Source organism: Onychomys torridus, chromosome 9, assembly GCF_903995425.1.
Source record: "Onychomys torridus chromosome 9, mOncTor1.1, whole genome shotgun sequence".
NCBI lineage: Eukaryota > Metazoa > Chordata > Mammalia > Rodentia > Cricetidae > Onychomys > Onychomys torridus.
In genome coordinates, this window is record NC_050451.1 from 41769616 (window position 1) to 41786886 (window position 17271).

At 42.6% G+C, this 17271-nt stretch overlaps 1 protein-coding gene across 1 annotated transcript; it reads right to left on the reverse strand.

Moving 5' to 3' along the window:
- Positions 1–293: 293 nt before the first annotated feature.
- Mettl3 (methyltransferase like 3) lies at positions 294–12074 on the reverse strand. Its single transcript, XM_036199511.1, has 11 exons — positions 11825–12074; positions 5954–6171; positions 5468–5872; positions 4316–4491; positions 3568–3784; positions 3171–3358; positions 2731–2769; positions 2236–2344; positions 2077–2142; positions 1591–1703; positions 294–543 (listed from the first exon to the last, which is right to left on the reverse strand). Exons 1-11 carry the CDS (start codon positions 11922–11924, stop codon positions 432–434), a joined length of 1743 nt encoding a protein of 580 aa, XP_036055404.1. The 5' UTR covers positions 11925–12074; the 3' UTR covers positions 294–431.
- Between the last annotated feature and the right edge of the window lie 5197 nt (positions 12075–17271).

Genomic DNA, 17271 nt, shown 5'->3' on the forward strand with positions numbered 1-17271 from the left:
TTTTTGTACAAATAAGCTACAGAATAATAAACCAGCAAAACCACATAGTATAAGCAAAACATATGCCTGGTAAAAACTTAAGTGAAATTCAGATTAACCCTGTTCATGGTATACTAATTGCTAAGCACTGTGAACCTGTATAGTCCTGTTTTATAATGATCAACGTATTAATGCTATTCCATATATCCATTTAATTTGAACATTTACAACTAATGAAGTAGGTAGCTAACATTCCATGAATCCTACAGAGAAAAGAGTTGCAGAAGAACACATGCTGAGTGGCAAAGTCAGAATTTCACTTCAGAAATCCCAACTACAATACAAACTTTTATTTAAATACGGGTTGGGGAGCACTATTGTATAAACACTCCTCTTAAGGTGTGGTTGATAGAGCCCTGGCTATGAATGGTTAGCGTCATAAGGAAGTGCTTCTATAAATTCTTAGGTTTAGAGATGATACCATCCGGATACCTTTGCTTAAATCGGGCAACCACATCTGGGTCTAGTAGGTGTATCCCATCCAGTTGGTTTCCGAGAGTAATCCTAAAACAAGGGGGAAAGGAGACAAACCAAAAAGTCCTGTAAGGGCTTAGCACTGCTAAGGTTTGTTTGTTTGGTTGGTTTTTTTTTTTTTTTTTTTTGGTTTTTTGAGACAGGGTTTCTCTGTAGCTCTGCGCCTTTCCTGGAACTCACTCTGTAGACCAGGCTGGCTTCAAACTCACAGAGATCCACCTGCCTCTGCCTCCCAAGTGCTGGGATTAAAGGCGTGCGCCACCAACGCCCGGCTCAAGGTTTGTTTCTTTAGGTCTTAGGCTGTCCTGAAACTCTCTATGTAGACCAGGCTAACCTTGAACTCATACAGATCTGCCTGCTGCCAGGGGTAAAGGTGTGCTCCACTATGCCCAGCCCATGGCAGTTTTTGAAAAGATCAGAACAAAGTATATGGCAGTTGATGACTTAGGAGCTGGTACAGGTGCAGATATTAAAACTGTCTGGATTTTTATTTCGGTGGTGGTGGTGGTGGTGGGGATTTCATATTAGGGGTCTTGCTCTAATATATATGCTCTAACACTGAGCTACATCAATCAACAGCCCCCTCCCTTTTGATACAGCTCTCACTAAATTAAATTTGTTATGTAGCCTAGGGAAGCCTAAAGCTTGTAATCCCTCTGCCTCAGACTCATGTCACAGGATCCAGTTGGATCTATATAGCTAAGGATTAGTAACTGATGTTAGCACGGCCTGTTTCATTCATAGTCATTGCCAATGAATAATATTTTGATATTAATATGCCAGCCATAGGAGTTAAAGCATTAAAATTGACAGATTAAATAAATGCTTAGTAGCCACTAGGGGGCAGATTTAATATATCCCACAGAATAGGTGAGGATCCTTAGGCTATTATAACTTTGAGACTAGCCCTTTGGATTCTAGTGAATGTTGTAGGTTCCAGTAAAATGATTTAAACATAAGCTTAAGCCATCTGGCATCTGAGCTCTTTAAAGCCATCTGTAGACTACCAGGATGTATACGACTCATTGACCTCTGTCCTTAGCTGTAAGGTTTTGCCCTGTTCTCTAGTAAGGTTACCAGTTGGGTTGCACATTGTGTGGTCGTCCAAATAACTCAATCTTGCGGGTGCCAGGGGACAATCTCTCAATCATGCCATATATTTCATCTGGTTTATGACTGGTGGAACGAACCTAGAAAATAAAAACCAAGCTACTTAAAGTTATTCAAGATTGCAGGGCTGGAGAGATGGCTCAGCAGTTAAGAGCACTGACTGTTCTTCCAGAGGACCCTGGTTCAACTCCCAGGACCCATACGGCAGCTCAGAAGTATCTGTGACTCCAGTTCCAAGGAATCCAACACCCTCACAAAGAATTATATGCAGGCAAAACACCAACGCACATGAAGTAAAAATAAAATAAATTTTTTTTTAAAAAGTTTTTCTCAAGATTGCAATTCTAGCCCTGTCTGTTAAGTTATCCAAATGAATAAAAGTTGGAAACGATACCTGACAGGAGAAATTGTATTGAAAACATGAAAGCTTTAGATGCCTGGGAGAGCACATACCTCAGCTACAATCACATCACAATCCAGACCTTGGTTGAAGCCTTGGGGATTTCCTTTGACACCAACCTGCTCATCACAGAAAACACTGTTACTTTATAAACCACAGCTTTTGGACTTTTACACAGTTCCTCCTCCTAAGTTGGGTCTATTGTTACTCACCAAGCAGTGTTCCTTTCCGTGGTTCAGCCAGTGGCCTGTGCGGCCTGTCCTGATGATGCGCTGTAGTTGATTAGTCTTCACCCAGATGATCTCATCTACCCGTTCATAGCTGTGGAGCATGAGAGAGAACTAACTACAGCTTCAGCTGCACAGCTGAGGCACAGCGTTAGACAGAGGCACAGCATTTAGACAGGGGCACAGACAGATAGGAGTACTGAGAGAAGGGAACATTGTCTCTTACAACTAAAATTAAATTTCCCTCAAAAAATGCAGCACTTGGAACTGGAGAGAGGGCTCAGAGGTTAAGAGCACTGCACTGGCTGCTCTTCCAGAGGACCTGGGTTCAATTCCCAGCACCCACAGGGTGGCTCACAACTATCTGTAATGAGATCTGATGTCCTCTTCTGGTGTGCAGGCATACATAAAGGCAGAATGAACACTGTATATATAACAAATCTTTAAAAAAAAAAAAAATGCAACACAATTTCTACTTACCCCCAAAGGTTCAGACACTCTCTGCCTAATTCCATGGCCCTAGAAAGAAGTAAAGGTTAGACAATTTGTCTGCCTGTATTTTTCCTTTCAAAATATCTCGTCTTAGAAACATTTACATGGAAAACACCATTGAGGCAACCAAATAAATCTAAGAATGAAAATATGAAATAGCATCTAATCTTAATGACTATTTTTCTAAAATCAAGAGTCCTAAGTATTTGTGCTATAAATATTAAGTTTCATGGGAGGGGGTTGGCATCCTAAATCAGTGACACTTTTAATTGCAGGCCTGAGAAAACCCAGCCCCATGGGAAGGGGAGGGATCTTTAATCAGTAACATATTTAATCGAATGCCTAAGAAAACCCAGGACTTTATTTCCCACCCAGTTTTCACTCTGTACTCTGTTTGCCCGTACCTACATATCTGTGGATTGTATTACCTGCCTGTGACCCAGAGGAAAAGAAAGCCGTCGTCCTGCAGTACTGGTATATTGAGCCTGCGCATCTCATCATCTGTTAAGGTCCCATATGGTAGCTCCATGTGAATATCCCAAGGTGGGTCAGCCATCACAACTGCAAATTTGCCCAAGATACTGACGTCCAGGTAGCGGATATCACAACAGATCCACTGCATGAGGTAGTATTTGGTCATCTTTCCTTCCTTCACAGATTCATGGTCCCAAACCCTCTAAATGAAGTATTTCTAACCCATGCCATTCCCATCAGTGAGCCAGATTGCTAAATTATTCCCTATTTTTCTACATGTACAGATACCCCATTCAGTTTAAGTCTTTAGGTTGAAAGGGGTTTTCCCAGGCTCTCCAGACATGTAGGTACCTGAGGTGGAAAGAGTCGATCTGCACTGGAGTCCCCACCAACACTCTGCGTAAGAGCAAGCTCCTGGCTTGGCGTATGCTCCTTGCTGCTAGGACCCTCCGAATCCATGCAAGCATCAATTTCATAGTGAACATATTTGCAGGTATCCATGTGGAAACATGTGTTAAGGAAAGAGCAGTCACCCAAAGACTCATCAGTGTGCTTATTGATAATTCGTCTGGGAAAATAAAAAAGGGGGATCAGAATCAAGATGGTACTTCAGAAGTAGATCATACATTCAAATGCAAGATTTCTTATTCTCCTTCAATTTTCTGTATTGTTAAACTTAAGAACTAGTTCTCTTGAATAAAGACTTGATCTGGGTGCAGTGGCTTAGGCCTGTACTCCAGCACTGGTAGGTAGAGCCCTAAAGTCAGAAAGGTCATCTTCATCATGGCCAGCCTGAGCTACAAAAATCGTGTCAAAAACAACAAATACAGACTTTCTTCTCTTACTATAGGAAAGACCCTGGCCATTATATCAGAATAAAACACTGGCCCAGGTAGTTTCTCTAGGACTATCCTTCCAGAGAACTTTAATTTTCATTATTGGTCAGAGATAGAGATGCCTGACTAGAAATCTTCCTTTTATTTACAAGTGAACCTATATTCCCTCTCATACAATGGCCATCCCAAAGACAGATGGAATATGCTGAAAAGGAATTACTGTTTCTGGAAGACCCTCCCCACCTCATTCCCTCCCAAGAGACCTGAAGTGCAGCTTGCGACAAGGACGGTCAGCATCACTGGCTTTCATGCACTCTTCCTTGGTCCCATAGTCACAAAATTCTTGCACCTGGGCCCGACCTCGAGAGCGGAACTTTTCAACAATGGATTGTTCCTTGGCTGTTGTGGTATTTAATAGCTCTAGGATCTCCTGACTGACCTGTGACAGAAGTAGCCTTGGTCTTAAGAGTTTGTAGATCAATTAGCCCTTAAACCACCTCCACAAGTCTACCTCACAGTCATGTCCGATAAGAGATCAATGAGCTAACAGTATAGGAGAATGGCTTTAGAAAGGAAGTAAAATACAAAAAGCCTGGTTTCCTACAACTGAACATTAAGCTGGGCTTGCCTCCCTATGAGTGTAGCTTCCTGCAGGCCAATCTACATTGATTTGGTACTAAGAAAGGCACAATGCTAGTATTCTATTGCTTAACTCAGGATATTCAATCATTCTATAAGGGAAAACAATGGTTATCCTCATAGAAAGCCAAATTAACTTCTTTTTAAAGATGTATTTATTATGTACTCAGTGTTCTGCCTGCATGTTGTATGCCTGCACACCAGAAAAAGAGCACCAGATCTCATCACAGATGGTTGTGAGCCACCATGTGGTTGCTGGGAATTGAACTCAGGACCTCTGAGAGAGCAGCCAGTGCTCTTAACCTCTGAGCCATCTTACCAGTCCCCAAACTAACTTTTAAAAACTAAACTAGAAGTCATAAACATGAGAATTCAATGTAGTTCTAATCAGAACCATTGATAATTTCACTGATTTCCATAACCTTGTCCAAATGAGTATCATTTAGTATTTTTGTCTCCCTATATTTATTTGAATTGCTCTTTTCTCTGAATCCCCTTCTGAGGATTCTTCCAAATAGACTCCATAAATCAGGACAAATTTTTGGCCCCCACCTTCTAGATCCTGTATCTACTCAATGCCAACAGCACTCTCTGGTGCTGTGACAACAATGTAGCCGGGCACTGCCAGACTCGGGTAGGGTGAAAGTAGAGGAAAACCATCTCCAGCTGAAAACCACTGCTCCATGTCTCAATTCTGAGAAAGACTTCTTGACAAAAGGTAACAAATCAAAACTGTAATTCAGAGCATAATGTGAGCATTTCCATATGACCCCTACCTTCTTGCTCTGTTGTTCTTTAGTAGACTGTTGGTTCAAAAGACTTTCTATCTCCAGGTCAACATCTGAAGCAGCATGTTTCCTTGATTTCTTAGGCGGCTCCTTAGCTGGTTCTGATGTTGAAGAGGTCAAACCAGATGCTAAAGAGCTGGCAAAGGTAGCCACGGTAGTCGAGTCCTGTTCTGCACGCCGTTTCTGCCCTGTGATAGACCCTGCTACTTCTCCCAGGCCTTTCTTGTCTGCCACAGCACCCATCATGGCAGAGAGTTTGGAGTGGTCAGCATATGTTACAAGCGTGGGATGTGCATCATCTTGTAGGAGACCTCGCTTTACCTCAATCAACTCCTGAGCTGCAAATTTCTGTAGAAGACTTTCTACCCCATCTTGAGTGGCAGGTGCATCTGGCTAGAGAAGGGAGATGAGCATGAGACACTCCCACGAACAGCAGCAAATATGTGATCAATTCTAATTTTACCAGGTCATTACCGTAGAGATGGCAAGACGGATGGAAACAGCATCAGTGGGCAAGGTTAAGGCCAGATCTGAGAGGTGGTGGAGCAACTTCTTCTCTAACTCCGGGTCTGTAGCTAATTCAGGAACTATACAAGTGGTGCTGGGCTTAGGGCCACTAGAGGTAGGTGCAGTTGGCACTGGGCTATCACTACGGAAGGTTGGGGACCGTGCTGCTTCTGGATTCCTTAAATCTAAAAGGGAAAAATAAAGTGAAGAGAGTCAATGCTGGTAATCTTAACATTCCTCAAGGCCAAACTCTCCAGCATTCCTAGCACATACATCTTTCATTTCAAGCAAGTTCTCCGACCAGCATTAGCACTGGATCACCTTTCAGATATGCAGAAGCATTTGCTGTTTTGCCAAAATAATCTTAGATTTTACTGAGAACTACGCATGTTTTCTCTGTTGCGAAGTTTTTTCCTAATTCTCTGTCCTCACTGCCTCAAAAGAAGTAAAACAGCATGGCACATTTACAGGGTTCTGCCACTCTTTTCTTCTCTTAATGATACAATCAACCCATAATTTAATTTAAAGTAAAAATGTATATTTTTAATAATCAAAACTGGGATCAGGTATCTTCCAGGGATGGATTTTGAATTTCTTTTTTTTGTTTTCAAGACATGGTTTCTCTGTGTAAGCCCTGGCTGTTCTGGAACTTTGTAGACCAGTCTGGCTTCAAATTCAGAGTGTTGGGATTAAAGGTGTGTGCCACCACTGCCCATCAGATTTTGAATTTTTTCTTTTTTTTTTTTTGGTTTTTCGAGACGGTTTCTTTGTGTAGCTTTGCGCCTTTCCTGGAACTCACTTGGTAGCCCAGGCTGGCCTTGAATTCACAGAGATCCGCCTGCCTCTGCCTCCAGAGTGCTGGGATTAAAGGTGTGCGCCACCACTGCTAGGCAGATTTTGAATTTTTAATGAATCAAGGCCAATGGCCATCAAGAATGTGTTTCAAACTTAAAAACATTAGGCCCTTGGAATACTTGGCCGAGGGCATGGTCAGCAAATGAAGGCTGCAGCATACTTCCAGTGTATGTTCTTACCCACCAACTGTACATATGAGGCAGCCATGGAAGCACTCTGAGTCAGAATCACTGGCTTTAGCTCAAAGTATACAAGACAGGTAAGTAATAATTACTATGTAGCGTACTTAAAGGAGTGTGAGAGAAGCCAGACTATACTAGTAGTTACTAGACTCTTAGAATGTGGAGATCCTATAAGTCTAATAAATGTGAACTAAAACAGTCACACTTAGGAGCAGATCCTGAGTTTTCTTATTCAAGTTATAAATTTGAAGTACCCAAAATTACTTTTAACATGCAAATGTGCACAACAATAAAAGGTACTGTAACAGGGAAACCAACTGTTTTTAAACAGGAATTCAAACTACATCAACAAATGTGTTAAACATTTTCCTGGCTTATAAAGTATGACAAAGGGGGTATTATAGAAGTTGTGGGAGCCAGCATGTAATTCTAGCTTCCCAGGAGGCTGAGGGAGGAGGCTCCAAGTTTACAGAATGTTTGGGCTACGGAGTAGTTCATGGCCTAAGCCTAGGCAGTTTAGCAAAGCTGTCTCAAAATATAAATTTAAAAAGGCAGCTGGGCATAGTGGCACATTGCCTTTAATCCCAGTACTCAGGCAGAGGCAGGTGGATCTCTGAGTTTGAGGTCAACTTGGTCTACAGAGCGAGTTCCAGGCCATCCAGAGCTTCATGCTGAGACCTGTCTCAAAAAGACAAAACAAACAAAAACCAATTTAATAAATACAAGTAATAAGGGCTAGCATATAGCTCAGAGTCCTTGCTCAGCATGTGAAAATCCTAGGTACAAACCTCAGTAACTCCCCTCCCCTAAAAAAAAAAAAAAAAAAAAAAAAATGGGATTTTTGATAGAGACTATAAAAATATAAGTAAGTTTTTGGTTTTTTGTGTAGCTCTGGCTGTCCTGGAACTCATAGAGATCCACCTGCCTCTGCCTCCTGAGTACTGGAACTAAAGGTGTGTGCCACCATGCCTGACCTAATATAGCTAAGTTTTCAATCAAAGTGTATCACTACTTTGTCATACAGAGGTCTGGTTTTACAGGGTCTTACTATACAGTCCAAACTATCCTGAACCTACTATGTAGCCCAGGATGACCTCAAATTCTGTTGACCCCAGTGCTGAGATTACAGGCTTGAGCCACCATACCTGGCCTTGTTTGTTCTGACAGCTGGTCTAACTACCTAGCCCAGGCTAACCTTTTCATCCTCCTGCTGAGGTTATAGGCATGTGATAACCATTCCTATCTTGATAAATAGACTTGCAAATGTTTTTAAGTTAAGTCATATATTCGCCATTTCTCCATTTATACTCAAACTATGTGTCCAGGGCTAAAAAGATGGCTCGGTGATTAAAAGGACTTGCTGTTCTTACAGAGGACCTGGGTTTGGTTCCCAGAACTCACATGGTGCTCACAACTGTTTGTAAATCCAGTTCCAGGGCATCAAAAGCCCTCTCTGGTTTTGAAGGGTACCAGCACACACTTGGTACACATAATTACATGAATGAAAAACACTCATACAATATAAGATAAATCAAAACAAAATAAAACCAACTATATGCCAAGTACTGTATAAAATAATGCTGTTTCTATGAATGTTTACTTGTTAATAAAGGCCCAAGGCTTCTCTAGGCAATTATTATACCTTAATATTTTTTTGGAGCTGAGGATGGAACCCAGGGCCTTGTGCTTGCTAGGCAAGCACTCTACCACTGACTGAGCTAAATCCCCAACCCCTATACCTTAATTTTTTTTTAAGTTTTTTTTTAATCTATTTCAATTTAATGAGAATACTTTGAGAAAGCTGTCCATGTAAGTAATGTAATTACTTACAATGTAAGTAAATAAATGTTAGATTGTTGAGCATTTTCTATGATTTCAAACTTCTAATGCTTCAGAAACATCCTTTTTAATATAATCTAACCCAAATTCTGTGTGGAAACATATTAACTTTCACACCACAAATATGTTTAAAACTGGTATTTTACTTAAATATGCAGTGATACCTGATACCACATTTTTTGTTTTGTTTTGTTTTCTTTCTTTTTTTTTTTAATTATTAAGAAACTTTCGGGGTTGGGGATTTAGCTCAGTGGTAGAGTGCTTGCCTAACAAGCATAAGGCCCTGGGTTCCATCCTCAGCTCTGGCAAAAAAGAAAAAGAAGAAGAAACTTTCTATTCATTTTACATACCAACCATAGAGCCCTCACCCCTCCCTCTTCCCATCCTTGAGCCTACGTTTTTGTTTTTAAAGACAAGGTTTCTTTGTGTAGCCCTCCCTGACTGTCCTGGAACTTGCTATATAGGCTGGCCTCAAACTCAAATAGATCTGTCTCTGCCTCCCAAAGGCATTTGCCACCACCCATATTTAACTAACTTTTTTGTTACTAGGTTTACTTAAAACAAAACACCAAATCTACCAACTCAAAGCAAGCAATCTGACAGTTGTGCCTGCATATTTGTTATCAAAATGTTACTGCTCTTAATTCATTTTCTGTTTTGAGACAGTGTCTTACTATGTAGCCCTGACTGTCCTGGAACTCGCTATGTAGATCAGGGTGGCCTAAAACTCAGAGATCCACCAGCTTCTGTCTCCAGAGTTTGGGTATTAAAGGTGTGGTCTACCACTCCCACCTTTTTGATTTTGAGACAGGGTACCCAGGATAGCTATATCCCTGAGGATGACCCAGAACTCAAAATCCTCTTGTCTTTCAAGTTCAAGATTATAGGTGTATGCTACCACACTCAACGAGACCTACAATTTTCAATATGTTTTTACATAAATTGAGATTTTTCGGAAACACCCATATAAATACATGTTTTTGCATTTGTGTGTGTATTGCAAGTGGCAGCCTCTGTAACTCTCTGCCTCAGTCACTTCCTCATCTCAGCCGCTGACAGTGTTTGGGGCTAAAAGACCATGCTGGGGTTTGAACTCTGGTCCTCAAGCTTCTGCAGCAAATGCACATCCCCTAAATGACTGTTTTCAAAAAGGTAGTAAGATATTTAAGTCGAGGAAATGGAGTCTTTGGTAAGTTGGTTAAAAACCAGTTTAGTCATCTGTCTATGATAGATATGTAATCATGTTTCCTACATAAAATTGATATGCCAGCAGCAGCAGCTGGAGAAATGGTTCAGCAGTTAAGGACGCTGACTGTACTTGCAGAGGACCTGGTTCAAGCCTAGATTTCTACCACCCACATGGTGGCTCACAACCTTCTGAAACTCCAGTTGGTGGGGAATGGAGGGGTGGAGGGAATCCTTTTCTGGTCCCCATGGGCACCACATGCATGGTACACAGACATCACAGGCATACATGTAGGCAAAATACACATACACCATACACATAAAACATAACCAGGAAAAATAAGAAAACCAAACTTACCAGGCAGAAAGGTTAGTTTGAATGGTGAGGGAAAAAAAATTCTCCAAATTTTGTTTCCTAATTATTCCCTGATTCTATGTTTCGCCCTTTGTTTACCATACCGCCCTATTTTTAAAGTGGTGTAATCTGAGAAATGTTGTATTGGCTAATAAAATTTAAAAATCAAGGCCAGGGCTGGAGAGATGGCTCAGCAGTTAAGAGCACTGGCTGCTCATGCAGAAGACCCAGGTTCAATTCCCAGCACCCACGTGGCAGCTCACAGCTGTCTGTAACTCCTGTTCCAGGGGATCTGACACCTTCACACCAATGCACACAAAATAAATTAAAAAAAAAAAAATTTTAAAAATCAGGGCCAACTCAAGCGGCAACTTCAGTAGGATGGCTCCACTGAGGACACCAATTGTTCATCATTCTATCTACTATGGATCTTTTTGTTTATTATTTTCTATTGCTTTTTGAGACCAGGGTCTCTAACTAGTCCTGGCTGCCCTGGAACTCACAACTCCCTGTGTAGACCAGGCTGGCCTCAAACTAATAGATACCCTCCTGTCTCTGTCTCCAGAATGCTGGGATTAAGGCATGGGCCACCATGCCGGGCTTTCTCCCGGCCTTTTCTTCTAACTTCCTAGATTTTAAGCTCCTTTAAGGTAAGAACAATGTTTTATTTTTTTGTCACGACTCATGAATAGTGTAGATATGCAATAAATGTTTACTAATTATGGTAAGAATCTTGTCTGAGCATCCAGGCCCAGAAAATGAGCACATGAACTGAATTTCATCCAGATCTGCTGATGGGAGTTGAGAATACTAATAAGCATTGTCACAAGGTAGCATGTGGTATGGATTCAGTATTCCTGCTGAGCGTTGCAGGTACTGATTTACCTTAAATAATTGACCTTCTGCTAGGGAAGAATGTTAGGGTAGTACTCAAAATCTTTTTAAAGTTCCTCCAAGTTTTCCGAGTTTGTCATACAAGGGAGAGAGGAAAAAAATGTCTAAAGACCAAACCCCAGTGTTTTCAGATTCTCCCTACGTTTGTAAACACTTTGTCCCACTCATTTAGCACCACCCAGTGAGGACCTTGTTGTGGCTGAGAAACTGGGGACATACAGGTGTAATCCCTGCCCGCAGTGTTAAAGAAACGACACAGTGACAGAGCAATCGTTACGGCTGAGAACAACAACAAGGGCTGCCCCTTGCTGCCCCTCAGAACCGGGTACTGGGCGGCTTCCCAGAGGAGGCGGCACAGGCTTCCTGCAGGTGGGCAGAGGTTTCGGCGGCTCAAGGGGAAAGGCGGGCTACCAACGTTCGAGGCGTCCAGTAAGTGGTCACTGCGGACAGGGCGCAGAGCCCGAGCTGTCTTTCTCCGCTGGGGTGGCTCGCCCCTCCACGGCCCGCCCCAGCCACCCCGCACCTCACCCAAGTGCCCAGAGTCCTGCTTCCGCCTCCGCTGCAGCCGCTCACGAAGCGAATCCAGCTGTTTCTTATGGGCCTGGATAGAGCTCCACGTGTCCGACATCCTAGTTCCCAGCGCCGACTCCGCTCGAATCAGGCGAGGCGAACTAGCACCTCCCAGGGCTGGAACGACGATACATCCAATTCTCACGCGGACGCCTGAAGGCCAGCCGGATAAAGAGCCAAGATGAAAAGCCACTTCCGGTTTCGCGAGCGCAAGCTTTAGGTGTTGGCGAAACAGCGGACGCAATCCTTACGGCTGTTCTCCCTCTCTCTCGTGCTTCCGGGTGCAGTGAGGCTGTGTTTGCCATGTCGGTTGCTGGCAGAGCGGCCATATTGGTTCTTTCAGTCCTTCCTTAGTGACCACACATTAAATTAGCGGGAGTAGAACACGCGTGGGTGGATGACGGATGGATGTTATTGGTTGAGAGATAGATGGGCGAGATGGGGTGCGCAGATTGTTAGTCTAGTTGATTGTACACCCAGGTCCTTGCATATGCTAGCAATCAGTATACTACAGATGTGTACCCTTTAGGCCCCGGATTTTCTTTTTCATTTTTCTTTCCCTTTTTTTCTTCTTTTTTTTTTCAAGACAGGGTTTCCCTGTGTAACAGTCCTGTAGCTCGCTTTATAGACCAGGCTGGCCTCGAACTCACAGAGATCTGGCAAAAACTCAAATCAGCCTTGGTTTATGGTACAGATTGGGTGTTGATATATATATATTTAGATTTGTCTTATTCATATGAGTGCTTTGCCTGAATGTCTATCTGTGCACCAGATACATACCTAGTACCTGAGGTGGTGAGCCTCCATGTGGGTACTTGGGAATTGAACCCAGACCCTTCACAAGAACAAGTGCTCTTCACCACTGAGCCAATTCTCCAGTCCCCCAGATTTTCTAAATTAAAGATTATTGGTTTCTTCTTTCCTTTTATATATGTGGAAAGACATGGAGTTTCACTATGTGGCTCTACCCAGTCTTGAACTAACAATCCTCCTGCCTCAGTATCCTGAGTTCTGGGATTTCAGGCATGTTCTAAGACAAACAGCTTAATAGAGAGCCATCTTTGCAGCATGGAGAAACATAGTCTTTTTTTTTTTAAAGGATTTATTTATTTATTTATTATTATGTATACAGCATGAATGACTGCAGGCCAGAAGAGGGCACCAGATCTCACACAACCAGATGGTTGTGAGCCACCATGTGGTTGCTGGGAATTGAACTCAAGACCTTTGGAAGAACAAGCAGTGCTCTTAACCACCGAGCCATCTCTCCATCCTGAAACATAGTCTTTTAAAATGTACAGGAAAAGTGGAGATGGCTCAGTAAAATGCTGTGCAAGCATGAGCGTTTGAGATTCCCAGAACCCATAGAAGTTTAAGGAAGAGCTGTGTGTAATGGCAGACTTTTTTTAAGTTTAATTTTGAAAAAGACTTACTTTTGTGTATGAGTGTTGGCTTGCATGTATGTATATCACATGTGTGCCTAGTGCCCTTGAAGTCCAGAAGAGGGAGTCATCCTTGTGAACTGGAGTTCCAGACAGTTGTGATCTGAGTTAGCATGAGTTTCTCTCTCTCTCTCTCTCTCTCTCTCTCTCTCTCTCTCTCTCCCCAGATTTATTTATTTATTATGTATACAGTGTTCTGCCTGCATGTATCCCTGCATGACAGAAGAGGGCACCAGATCTCATTACAGATGGTTGTGAGCCACCAGGTGGTTGCTGGGAATTGAACTCAGGATCTCTGGAAGAGCAGCTAGTGCTCTTAACCTCTGAGCCATCTCTGTTGCCCCCTGAACCATCTCTTCACCCTGTTGTTAGGTAGTTGTAATCTCAGTGTTGGAAAAGTGGAGAGCAGTAGATCTCCCTGATTGGGTATGAGAGCACTGCTGAAGCTAATCATTCACAAACGTACCTTCTTCTGTTTATAACATCACTTGTTTGTGTTCATGATGCTGGAGGTTGAACCTTGGGCCTCAGGAATGCTAAGCAGGTACTCTAGCACTAAACTGTATCCCCAGCTCAGAGATCACTGCTCTTTCAAGGTCCTTAACATGTGGACCTTGTGAAATGTATAGTTAAATATTTTTATGTAAAACATATGTTGTGTGTGGTGATAGAGATGAGGCATGGCAGCACTTCCCTGCATGCCTTGTGCATGCTGTGAAAATGCTTTACCACTGGGCTATCCAGTCCAAGAACCACAGTACGAGATAGAGTCTTAAAGTGCTGTAGAAGATGAGAGATTTGGATTCCATCTTAAAGACAGTAGCCCTTAGGAGCTGGAGAGATGTCTGTATAGTACTTGCTATTCTTCCAGAGGACCCAGGTTCAGTTCCTAGCACCTGAATGGTGGCTCACCATCCATAACTGGATGCAACCTTACTGCTTGACCAAAACCTAAATGCCCACTAGGATGGATCAGTTTACTGTTATGAAAGGTGTGAAAAGCCAAGTAAAGGGAGGTCAAATTGGGCCCCACCGGGAATGGGACCCGGGCGATGATTTGGGAATCCGAAGGTATTGTTTATTAGTTAAGTTCTAGGAATGGTAACTAATGCCCCAGATACAAGAGTTTGTGAGGGATAAAAACATGCCAATAGCCCAGAGGTGGGGGGATGAGATGGGAGGGATGGGGCATGTCTTTAATCCTAGCACTGTGTAGGCCGAGGCAGGTGGATCTCTGAGTTGGAGGCTAGCCTGGTCTACAAGGGCTACTCAGAAAAACCTTGTCTTTGTCAGTGAGGCTTGACACTAAGAAGGAAAAAAGAATGTGGGTAGCACAGGTACAGTTCTCTGAGAAGCACGTGCTAAGAGCTGAAGGAAGGAGAAAGATTCAGGTCTAAGGCTCCCCTTGGCAATGGAGGCTCCCAGAGCCGGCCACTCATTAGAGGCCTGAGTGCTACTATGTATCTTCTGTTTCTTCAGTTTTGGGCCAGAGGTAGAAGAATCAGCAAGCCGAAGGTTGCCACTTCACCCGGCTCCCTGAAGATTGCTGTGCTTACAGGGGCATCCCAAAAGCAACACCTCTGTATGCCCAGGGGGAGTTTAATGGATCGCATATAGGTTTGTAAAATGCCATCTAGGTTGTTGAGTGGGTTGGAATCAGTTACTATGTTAAAGAATGGTTATTTTATAGGCATGCCCCATTTCTAGCGCTGGATTTGAGTTCATTATCTCTAGGATCCACCGGACATTTTTCTTACCTATTACCATATAAAAGAATCTGTTTCCTAGTTATAGCTAAAGTTTAGATGGTTATAGTTTTCCTTGTTAAGAATTTTAGAAAAGAAACTGACTAAAGAGTAAGGGTATAAATTTGAAAGACGTTATAAGATAGTACTGTTAGTAATATAAGTTAGGATAGAAAGTGAATCAGGTACAGGTATTTTGGACTTACCAAAATAGGATAGATAATGGAATTATTTTCTCTGAATTTGTCAAATGCGAATGGACTAGTCATTGTTTAAGTATTTATTACTTGTATATATGATGTATAATTATTGTACTTTTGTATAGTTTTTCTTATATTAGCTATAACTTTTTTCCTTTTTTTTTTTTTTTGTATGTGGAGCTGAGGATTGAACCCAGGGTCTTGTGCTTGCTAGGCGAGCGCTCTACCACTGAGCTAAATCCCCAACCCCTCCCTTTTTTTTCTTTTTATTCAAATAGAAAGGGGGAAAAAGAATCTGTTTCCATAATTCTCCCTCCTAGAACAGGCTGGTGAAGTGCTGCCTTGTCTTATTTACTTTCTCACCTAAGGAGTGCTTGGCCTCCGAAATGAAGCAGAAAAGCAGCTCTCGCGCGCTTCTCGCCCATACATTTATCCCTCCAGTCTGGACTCGAGCCTCTTGTTTATGGCAAGTCCATGTTCTGCAAGCTGCACTTACACATACTCATTCTAGCAGGTTAACATTCACTGAGCTTCCAAAAGACAGATCTAGTGGGAAGGGAGAGGAAGGATGGGGTCCTGCAAAGGAGGAGGAAATCAAAGGCACCCAGAAAAAGGAATTTGCAGTGAAGAGAAAACAAACACAAAAGCAAGAGAAGTAGAACAGGAAAAGGAGATAGAAAAGAGCCCCGAAAGAGTGTAGAGAGGCAGGCTTTGTGTCAAAGAAACCTCCCTGACAGCTGTTACCATAATGAGAGCCAACACTGGACTAGCAGGCCAGTCTGGTGTAATTAGGGAAACGGCATTCTCTCTGTCCAGTGGGGATAAAGGAGGTTAAAGGAATGGGGGAATCGGTCACCTGCCTTCCTCCACAGGCTGAAAGGGGGAAATGTATTTACAAAGCTTCCAGGAATTCAAAACAAAGGAGCTGTGTCTCCCTCCTCAACCCCCCAACTTCCCAGGTGTTAAAGAGGGCCTCCCCCACTGCTCTGGTAGGGACCTCCAGAATCAAATAGTTCTTTATTCTAAGCAGAGTGAAGAATAGATTTACTCACCTCTGTCTTGCAGGGAGACTGCTGTCACAGTAGTATCAAGGAAGCAGGAAGCCAGCATCTGGTCCCTGAAAGTAGCACAAGACTGGGACTCTCCCACCTAGTTTTTCTTTTCTTTTCCTTCCTTCCTTTCTTTTTCTTAAGAGTATTATGTATTCCAGGCTAGCCTTCCACTTGTGATAATCCTGCACACATACACCCGTATCAGGATTACAGTTCTCCATCACCCCACCCTATGGGACCCGGTTCTTTAAGTTGCTTCATTTCTTTTTGGGTTGTTTTTTAGATAGTCTCATATAGCCCAGGATGGTCATTAACCCCCTATACAGCCAAGTATGACCTTACATTCTTGGGCCTCCATTTTGTGCCCCAAGTGACAGGATCACAAGTGTGCCAGTTTCTGAATCTGCGTCAAACCCAGTTCCATTCCCTCAGCATGAAGGTTTAGTGACATTATCATCTTATAAGGGGAAAAAATCTGGAGAATTAAGGTTTTTTTTTTTTGTTTATTTTTGTTTTTTGTTTTTTTTTGGCGTGTGTGTGTGTGTGTGTGTGTGTGTGTGTGTGTGTGTGTGTGTGTCTGTGATGGTGGTGGTGCTTGGGGTGGGGTGGAAATGTTTCCTGGAGTTGAGAATTCTGGGCTTCCCATATGCTCTACTGCTGAGTTACACCCTCATTTCTAGGAAGTCAATTCTTTAGGAAAAGCAAATTCTGAACTTTATTGTGTTGTAGAAACACAAAGTTAAAAAAGAAATTATAATACACTCTCATTTCATGCCACCTGCCATACATATATGTGTGTATGTGTGTATATATACATACACACAATGTTCTTGCCAGGTATGTAACATGACTTTAACCCTAGCACTTGGGAGGCAGAGGCAGGCAGATTTTTGTGAGTTCAAGGCCAGTCTGGTCTACACAGTGAGTTCCAAGACAGCCAAAGCTATGTAGAGTACCCCGTATCAA

Coding starts and splice junctions, on each gene's coding strand:
- Mettl3 (XM_036199511.1), bottom strand. CDS start 11,924: ATGTCGGACACGTGGAGCTCTATCCAGGCCCATAAGAAACAGCTGGAT. Junction 5,873..5,953: donor TCCGTCTTGCCATCTCTACG/GTAATGACCTGG, acceptor TCCCTTCTCTAG/CCAGATGCACCTGCCACTCA. Junction 2,345..2,730: donor GAGTGTCTGAACCTTTGGGG/GTAAGTAGAAAT, acceptor CATGCTCCACAG/CTATGAACGGGTAGATGAGA.